Source organism: Leptopilina boulardi, unplaced genomic scaffold (assembly GCF_019393585.1).
Source record: "Leptopilina boulardi isolate dan_hultmark-lab unplaced genomic scaffold, ZJU_Lbou_2.1 LbouV2_317, whole genome shotgun sequence".
NCBI lineage: Eukaryota > Metazoa > Arthropoda > Insecta > Hymenoptera > Figitidae > Leptopilina > Leptopilina boulardi.
The window spans coordinates 187,976-197,934 of NW_026137882.1; the positions used below are offsets into that span (position 1 = coordinate 187,976).

At 32.4% G+C, this 9,959-nt stretch overlaps 2 protein-coding genes across 2 annotated transcripts; both read right to left on the reverse strand.

The window, feature by feature from the left end:
• Window positions 1-1,486: 1,486 nt before the first annotated feature.
• On the reverse strand, window positions 1,487-6,319 carry LOC127284052 (uncharacterized). Its single transcript, XM_051309332.1, has 6 exons — window positions 6,299-6,319; window positions 5,977-6,114; window positions 5,548-5,602; window positions 4,507-5,229; window positions 4,162-4,377; window positions 1,487-4,035 (listed from the first exon to the last, which is right to left on the reverse strand). The coding sequence occupies exons 1-6, from the start codon at window positions 6,317-6,319 to the stop codon at window positions 1,487-1,489; spliced, it is 3,702 nt and encodes a 1,233-aa protein (XP_051165289.1).
• A 1,714-nt stretch (window positions 6,320-8,033) lies between these two features.
• Window positions 8,034-8,624, reverse strand: LOC127284053 (proline-rich proteoglycan 2-like). The gene has a single exon (XM_051309335.1). The coding sequence runs from the start codon at window positions 8,622-8,624 to the stop codon at window positions 8,034-8,036; it is 591 nt and encodes a 196-aa protein (XP_051165292.1).
• Window positions 8,625-9,959: the final 1,335 nt, after the last annotated feature.

The window sequence follows — 9,959 nt, forward strand, 5'->3', positions numbered from 1 at the left end:
TACAAAACATTGTAAAAAACGAAATAAAAACTATTTTCCAAGTTACGTCATCATTAAGATCATCTATTGATGACTTGAATCTTTTTATGCAAATTATTGAGGACAGAGTTAACGAAAAACTAAAACAAATTGAATCACAGCAAAATTTATATTTAATGCAGCTAAATTTATTAAAGAATGATGGCTGATAAAAAGTTAACAGTAGTAACTGAACTTCATACACAGGCTAGAAAAAATTTCCATCGCCGTCGCGTAGAAATGCGTGATATTGATGACACCTGGCAAGCAGATTTAGTTGAAATGCTACCTTATTCAAAAATAAACAAAGGTTACAATTATTTACTTACAGTCATAGATATCTTATCCAAGTATGCTTGGGCTGTTCCAGTAAAAAGTAAAAATGGAAAAGATGTGACTAACGCAATGAAATTCATATTTGAAAAAGGACGTATTCCAAAAAACCTTCATTCCGATAAAGGTAAAGAATTCTACAATTCTCAATTTGAAGCTTTAATGAAAAAGTACAAAATTAATTTTTATTCAACATACAGTAACTTGAAAGCATCTATTGTTGAAAGATTTAATAGAACACTTAAAAGGAAAATGTGGATGCAATTCAGTTTACGAGGAAATTACAAGTGGTATGATATATTACCTAACCTCATTTCTACTTATAATGACACAAAACATAGAACAATTGGAATGAAGCCTAAAGATGTTACTGCACAACATGTTGATATTTTAAAAGATCGAATCTCGAAGCTAAGAAAAATTCCGTTAAGACGATCTAAATTTAAAATTGGTGATAAAGTGCGAGTTAGCAAATATAAAAATATTTTCGAAAAAGGTTATACTCCTAATTGGACTACTGAAATATTTACAATTGATAAAGTGGAATCAACTCAACCTGTGACTTACAAACTCAAGGATTACCAAGATCAACCCATCAGTGGAGGATTCTATGAAGAGGAGCTTCTAAAAGTGAAATATTCAGACATTTATCTTGTTGAGAAAATTCTCAGGACACGTGGAAACAAAGTTCTTGTCAAGTGGCTTGGTTTCGATAACTCTCACAACACTTGGGAAGACAAAGCAAATGTATAATTTATAGTTAATGTTGAATCAATGTTGAATCAATGTTGAATCAATGTTGAATCAATGTTAAATCAATGTTAAATCAATGTTAAATCAATGTTGAATCAATGTTAAATCAATGTTGAATCAATGTTGAATCAATGTTGAATCAATGTTGAATCAATGTTAAATCAATGTTAAATCAATGTTAAATCAATGTTGAATCAATGTTGAATCAATGTTAAATCAATGTTAAATCAATGTTAAATCAATGTTAAATCAATGTTATAATGTATATATGTAAGGAATTTTTAAATAAAAAACACATGAAAATAAAATACAATTGTTCTATTTATTTCTTTTATCACAGCCTTTACATTTCCCGACATTTTTTCTCGAACTTATCAACTATTTACAAATCGTCGAGATTTGGGATCGCATAGTGACCCCACGGTAGAGTATCGGTACTCCCCGGTAACAAGTACCGTTTATCGTCTTGTGGAGATAAGGCTACTTTCAACTGTTTAACAGTTTCAACATTGTGTGGCCGCGATCTTATATTATACTGCGTGCGAGTTTGAATGTCAAAATCTCGTAGACATTTTACATAATCATCAAATTGAATGGTCTTTTTAACAACGCCGGCTTTAATACCTTTGGCTTTTTTAATAAAATCTTTATCTTCGACGCGTACACTGTACAGCTTACTCCGCAAGCCAACAAATTCAGTTACAATTCTACCGTTGCACTCATCTTTCATGAGGCCGAGGATCTTTTTGTTGGCTTGCGGAATGCCGTACACGTTGCTTGCGGGATAATCTGACGTATCAAACTTTTGGATATCATTTTTCATGTCATTGTAGACATCTTTGCATTTGATTTCATAGATTAGACTGTCTGTATCGGTATACATCAGTTTACAATTTTCACCGTACTTTTCTAACATATATCCGTAGTGAAAATCATAGATTAGCGTCTTAGATATATCAAGCACACTTAACCCTACGTATATCGGTTTGTTGAGTAGTACTTCGGTTTTACGCAGTTCAATGGCAACCAGATTCTCATCGAATATCGCTCGACTATGGAAGTTGGGTCGGGAAATAAGGGCTTCAGCTCCGTAGCGACCAAACCATTGTGTAACAAGCTTAATGTCGACATGTTTACGGACATTTTCCATCGTCTTACCGTAAACAGCGTTGTTCATTAGTTTGAACAAATTCTTTTCAAACTCATTCTTGGCGTTGGTTCTCATCATCGTGTTGTAGTCAATGTACGGTTTAAGCCAAGTTGACTGCTTAAACTGTAGCACGCGGTGAATTTTAACAAGTTTAATGCCATTTGAGAGAACTTGCTTTAGCGTTCGATAATGTATCACATACTTTTCTTTTGGCAGGAGAGTTGTTAATAATTTCTCCTGCTTTGATAATGGAGGTTTCATATTTTCAGCACAGAACGGCATGTCTTTGTGAGTATCATGAATTTCTTTCGGATACTCCAAATCGACTTCTAGAATGTACCCAATAGGGGAATCGTCAGGTAAATTAAAATTAAAAGCATCATCGACATTTTCAACCCATTTAAAGCCGCCATAAGGGAGCGATTGTGCCATTGCCCAACCATACAAATTGTTGGCATCGAAGTACATTATATAACTTGTATCTTCGGCTTTATCAAACTTTTCCATATACGGATTATTCGCTTTCGCATAGCGGTTGCAACATTGACTAATGCCACCTCTGATACCCGACTCAACAAACATAATCATATCAATATCGGTTATAAGTTGTAATCCTATACTCGTGTACTTGAGCATAGCATCCCAAGTTAAACCAGGGGTTGTATAATAGTGTGCTGGATCTAATCCGTACGCTTTAATACATTGTTCTCGGAAATTCTCAAAAACATCTGCAAGCAATAATACATCAGTTTTCATGTACAAATGAACATAGTCATTGAGATTTTGACAATCAAACTCAGACCATACATTCTGTGCATGCTTATACTCTTCATCAGAAATACTAGCATCGTAAAGAGTACTGTAAAATTTCTCTATCGGGGGTAATTCAGTCTCATCTAACTTACTTTTGGAGTCGAAATACTCATATGGAAATACTCCCTTTCGCGTCAACAGTTTTATTTTATCCGGATCTGTCACCGTACTGGAAAAAACGAGGTTGACAATTTTATACTCGTCTAAATACGATGCGAGTTTTTCTAGGGATGCTGCCATGAATCGCAATGAGTCGATGAATCGAAATTTGACCTCACTCCCCTTAACATGTTTGGTGAAGGAGATATACTTCTCCTTGTTAATGGGGAGGAGGTTAATTTTCCCTTCAAAGCTCGTAGAAATCGCGTGAATTATAAAATGGGCGTCATAGCCACTTAGGTTATGGAAAACTACAGGTATCGTTTGACAATCTTGATAATTTAGATTACATGATTCATGGGCAGCACCCCTATATTTGCCAGTAAGGTGACAATGATCGCGGACTTTCTTTTCGCTTGCAGGTATTTTCTGATGACAAATATGACAAGTGGTTTCTCGCTTGAAATCATTGATTTCCTGAGGAGTTAAGGCAGTCATTGGTATTGGATTTTTAAAGACATTATCAATTTTTTCAGATAATTGCCTTAATTCCTCAGTGAACCATTTAGCAGGGTCGGATTCATGCTTCGGACAAGGTACATATTTACATAATGATTCATCGTAACTACATTTTATATAATAGCCGATGCTTAACAATTTATGTCGCTGGAACACTTCAGTCTTACTTAAATTGTCTACATCTTCATCGGCGGGAAGAAGTAAACTTTCACAGTCGGCGTATATCACAAAAGGAACTTTTTCCTTATTTTTATAATTTTTAAACGTGATTGTACACTTATCGGGCTTTGGTAATTTAATTTTACACTCATTCATTTTTTTACAATTTTCGAGATGTTCATTCAGTCTATCTATAGAAGAAAAATAATGTAAGCATCTGTCACATATATGTTTTTTACCATTTTTAGCAGACAATTGTTTCGACACAAGGCGTGATAAGTCTTTTATCCATACATAATGGAAATTCAAAAAATCACCGCCATCACATATTATATTCTCTTCAACACTCTCATCCGCATACATATCCGCAACGTATAAGAGATTTACATGTTTATCTCTTTTCTCCGCAGTGAGGTGAAGAGGATGTACTGAAAAATCACCGTAAAACTTTGAAAGTCCATAGACATTAATTGAAATGTCATTCAACTTTTCAAATTTCGGGACATTTTTTAGTGATACTGGAAAATCTATACCTTCAAAATTTAAGTCATCATTAAATTCTTCATAACTGGAAACTCGATCACTTCTTACTACATTTGAATGTAAGGCTGAGAGAACGGCTCACTTAAAACATTTATTATCTTCATTTTTCACGTTAATACAAGCTTTTTTTCTTTTAATTTGGGGTGGTAGATCAATATATGAGCTTGCACGCAAAGGGTTATACTTGTTTACATTCATTTCAAGTCTTATAATTGATTGGAGATTCCAATTTGAACCCTTTGCGTGAAATTCTTCTACGCTGCGCAAGATTGGCTGCTTAATGTTCTCATCGAACCAATCATCTAAGAGGGTTGTGATGAAGATGCTGTTAGCCTTGCATCCGAAAGGAATAGGCTTAACAATCTCCTCACCATTCTCAACCCTTTTAAAATGTGCGATGAGAACACCATACACCAAAATGGGTCCATTCTTATTTAAGGCCCCTTTTATGTGATCTTGAAAAAGCGTGGACGCATCGTCCAAGAATGCGCTAATATCGATATGTACTAAGTTTAGGACTGCATTGGTGTACAATCTACACGCAAATGCACTCTCACACTCTTCCCAGCGCACACGATTATTAATATCTGGGTCACCGATTCCAGCGCCATCTACAATGTGAGACTCGAATAACGCGCGAAACAAGTTTTCATGTTGTGAGCATTCTACAATCCATCGATCAACAAAAGAGCGTCTTACATTTACGTCATCGAGCAGTGGAATCAGTTCAAGAGCTTCCTTGATGAGAGCAACAGTTAAGTCACTCTCATCAAGGATGGTCGCGTAATTTGGAAACTTACGTGGTCCATCGGTGGTTGTAGCCTTCCGCTTCATGTCTGAACCTGAAATTGAACTTACAAGCTAACACACTTAACCTAAAAAACAAACTTAGAATATAAAATACTTAAACTGAACAAAACGAACTTACAAACTAAATTACTTAATCTAGAAATAAGAAAGATAAATATAATAAACAAAAAAATACAATAAAAATCAAAAAACACACTTATAAGCTAAAATCCTTAAACTAATCAGAACAAACTTACAAACTAAAGTACTTAACTTAGAAATCAAAACAAAGTAAATGCAATAAACACGGTAAATATAACAAGAAATGTAACAAAAAAAAGATAGTAAATATATCCAAAAAGTAATAAGACAGTTAGTAATAGCCAAGGAAGACTCCTGCTGCTGCTGCTGCTGCTGCTGCTGAACCTGTGAACAGAACAGTTATTGACTGAAACTGCTAGAGATCCTCAATATATACCCCAGAATCTCCACTCTCACCTTTCGCGCATGCGCTGTTTACAATTTACCCCACTTCTACTTATTACCCCTACTCCTATCTTTACACATTAGCAGTATCACATTTTTCCCTCACTCATACTTATTACCCCCACTCCTATGATTACGCTTGCGCAAAAAAAAAACTTATTTAAAAAAACTTATTTATTTATTTATTAAATGTTAATATTAATTATAATATTTAGTCGTCTCTGACGACGACGACGACGACGACGTTGACGACCTCCAGCAGGAGGGGGTGGCGTCGGCATCCTGGGCTGCGGAGGGGGGGTTGGCGCTCTAACCTCTGGTAGAGATGGCGTCGGGGACTGTGGTGGAGTCCCTGGCGGTGATCCCAGCTCCACCCAAGATGGCGTCTGCACCCTTAGTGGAGACTCTGGCGGGGTTGCTGGCAACGGTATCTCATTGCCTTCATTCTGCAACTAAGGAAATTATTTTACATTATATTACATTATTTTACACTATATTACACTATATTACATTATATTACATTGTATTACACTATATTACACTATATTACACTATATTACATTATATTACATTGTATTACACTATATTACATTGTATTACACTATATTACACTATATTACATTACAATATACTTACATTATGAATTGACACCCTCATTATGTGGCACCGGTAGCATGTGCACCACTGCTCCATGGTGGACCGCTCCTTGTAATCCCTAGAAGCAGATTATGCTTCTCTGCCGTGGTGCTCAGAATCTTATAACCCTCACCCTACCACGCACTCACCCCACCATGCGATTACCCCACCACGCGCTCTCAACACCTTGTGTGAGCGGCCGTTGAGTGAAGCTTCTACGATTTGAACACGCCGTCGGTAACGCGCGAAATTTAAATTGTACGATTATTCCTATTATTTATAATACTTAATATATTAAATTAATATTGTTTAATTTATTGCTGAATTTAATATTAAAAGTTATAAAAAAATATGAAATAATTATAAAATAGTTAAAATCAGTATTATTAATTAATACAATATAAGTTAAAATTTTTAATATATATCGTATAAATATAAAAAATTAGTTATAAGTTATTAAACTTAGCTTAATTGAGAAAAAGAAATAATATATAGTAACTATAAATTATTAAACTTACCTTAATAGATTATTTGTAACTATATTATTAAAGCAAGGGAATATATAAAATTAATATTTAGTTAATATAGAATAAATGTGAAATTATTTTTAAACAAAAATAAAGCATAGAGAATTAAACTAGTTTTCAAATCTATAAAAGTATAGAAATAAAATGTACACTAAATGAAACTCATGTATAGAAATAAAAAGGAGAGCGAATGAAATTTATGTAAAGAAAATGTCTTATCAGTGAAAAACCTATTTTAAATCATGCAAAAAAAAATATATATAAAGCAGTAAATAAGACAAAATGAAAAAATATATTTTTAAAAAATAAGAAATAATTGTACATATGTATAAAATATATATATAAAATATAAAAACAAAAAAAACTTTTTTTTACATATGTGCATTACAAAAAATAATAAATAAATGTTACTATGTACAAGGTATATCAAATATATGTGTAAAAGTAATGCTTTCTTTTTTACATACTTAATTTACAAAAAAAAGTGAAGAAAATAAACAATAACATACAAATTTAAAATTACTTCAAACTAGCATAAAAAAATAAATATAAACTAAAATTGTACTACATGCAGAGCGTATGAAATGGAAAAAAAAACAATAACATTCAAATTTAAAAATAACTTCAAAACAAGTATAAACAAATAAATATAAAATAAAATGGTATTACATGCAAAACCTACGATAATGACAAACTATAACACATGAAATATGTAAAAAAGAAAGGTTTTAGTTTAAATATATATTTGATATACCTTGTACATATTCAAACTAAAACCTTTTTCTTGTTATTAATATGAAAAGAAACAAGAATATAAAAGAAAAAAAAATGATAATAGAGAAAAAAAATAAAATAAAAGAAATGTCGTGTGAAATAGAAAATAAACAGTGAAAATGACATGTGAAATTGAAAAAAAGAGAATGAAAATGTTGAAAAAAAATGATAATAGAGAGAAAAATAAAATAAAAGAAATTTCGTGTGAAATGGAAAATAAACAGTGAAAATGACATGTGAAATTGAAAAAAAGAGAATGAAAATGTTGAAAAAAAAATGATAATAGAGAAAAAAAATAAAATAAAAGAAATGTCGTGTGAAATGGAAAATAAACAGTGATAATGACATGTGAAATTGAAAAAAAAGAGAATGAAAATGTTGAAAAAAAATAATAATAGAGAAAAAAAATAAAATAAAAGAAATGTCGTGTGAAATTAACGCCTGTTCCTAGTTGAAGCCGTCACCATTGCTCTCATCGCTTTTGTCAAGCGTTGTTGAGCAGTACTTTTTAAGGGTCGAGCAGCAATTTCAATTGCTCGACGCGGGGCAGGTTGTGGTTGTCGTCGTGGAGTTGGTTGTGGTGGTCGTCGTGGAGCAGGTTGTGGTTGTCGTCGTGGAGCAGGTTGTGGTGGTCGTCGTGGAGCTGGTTGTGGTGGTCGTCGTGGAGCAGGTTGTGGTGGTCGTCGTGGAACAGGTCGTGAAGCAGGTTGTGGTGGTCGTGGAGCAGGTTGTGGCACATGTGCAATTCGACGTCTTGGTGCTGCTGCTGGGTAATTTTCAACCTGCGGCATTGACACCTCTTGTGCAGCAGTATTATTTATTGATCTTGTCATCAAGGTTGGCTGTTGCGGATGAGTTTGAGTACGACTCCACGGACCTGGCTCCTGTACCGGTTGTGGTGAATCTGGTCGTGCAGCAATCTGAGTAACAGTCAACCTTGGCGCCGCTTGTGGTATATCCCGGCCCTGTTCAGATGCCCTCAGGAATAACGCCGGTTCCTCTGGGTCATATTGAATATTCTCCATAGCCTCTAACATAGAGATAAGATTATGCTGAAAAAAAAATTTTTTTAATGGAAGTTATTATTATTAATATTATTAAAAACAGTTTAAATTTTATTCACTACTGGATGGAAATATAAAGTTTTATTAATCTAATATTCTTTTAAATTTGACGGTGGAGTGTAGTGTTAGAATGTTTGACATTTTATGATAAAAAGTGATTTTATAAATGAAATTATATTTATATTATAAGTTATATATAAATAATTAAATTGTACTTACATTTTCTCGCTGCATTGTCATACGTTTTCTAAATTTACTATAAAATACTCGACACTGAGTTGTTTGCACTGAGGGTTAGGTTTGATATTAATATGGCGACTCAGGGGTGGCATAATAGAAAAAATTCTCAACATATTCCACAATTTTTACAATTTTCAATTCTACAATTGTGTTTATCATTGATAAAATTTGAAAAACTGTTTTTAATATAGTATTCCTTTAAGGAAGTTCTCTCCCTCCAACGTCAGTCAAATCAATGCCCATTTAAGTTTTCATTTGTATCACGTAGTACTAGCTCAACGCTTGGCAACGTTGGATTATAATTCCCCCGTTCCGTTTCGTGTCGTCTGCTATTGTTTGATTTATTTTCGTTAAATAATAATAACAATAATTTATTATTTTAAAAATCTTAATTTTTTATAAGCAAATTCAAATTATTATTCATTATTATGAATCTTTGAAGAATATACTATTATATGTATATACTACTTATATTACTTTCAAATTTCGCGCTTTTTCTATTTCCTTAAAATATAATTTATAAACTTATACAATAATAAATTTGAAATGTTATGTCAATTGAAAGTTAAAAATTCCCGCCAAACAAGAAAATGTTTGAAAACGAGGAAAGTACACATGTGAATTTTGTAAATAATTTTAAGAAAATATTTAATATGTATTAAAATGAACAATAATACTAATTTTATTAAGTATTAATTATAATTAGTTAATTAATCAAGGCTTTTATTATAATTTTATTGTTAAAACTGTTAATTTTTTGATAATAAGAATGAGCCAATGAGAGACTTCCAATTCTTTCAGGACTGAGAGAATAATGATTCGAGAATATCGCAATTGGAATTATCTTGGCGCGAAATACAATTTTAAATTTAAAATTGTATATTATAGTATTGATTAATCAACTAATTATAATTAATACCTAATACTTACAATAAATGTAATATATAATAAAATAGTTATGATTAATAGTAAATAATCTGTAAGTGGTAAACAATAATTTATATATTATTAAACTCACCTTAGTTCAAATTGAAGTAGTATATATTGATAATAAAT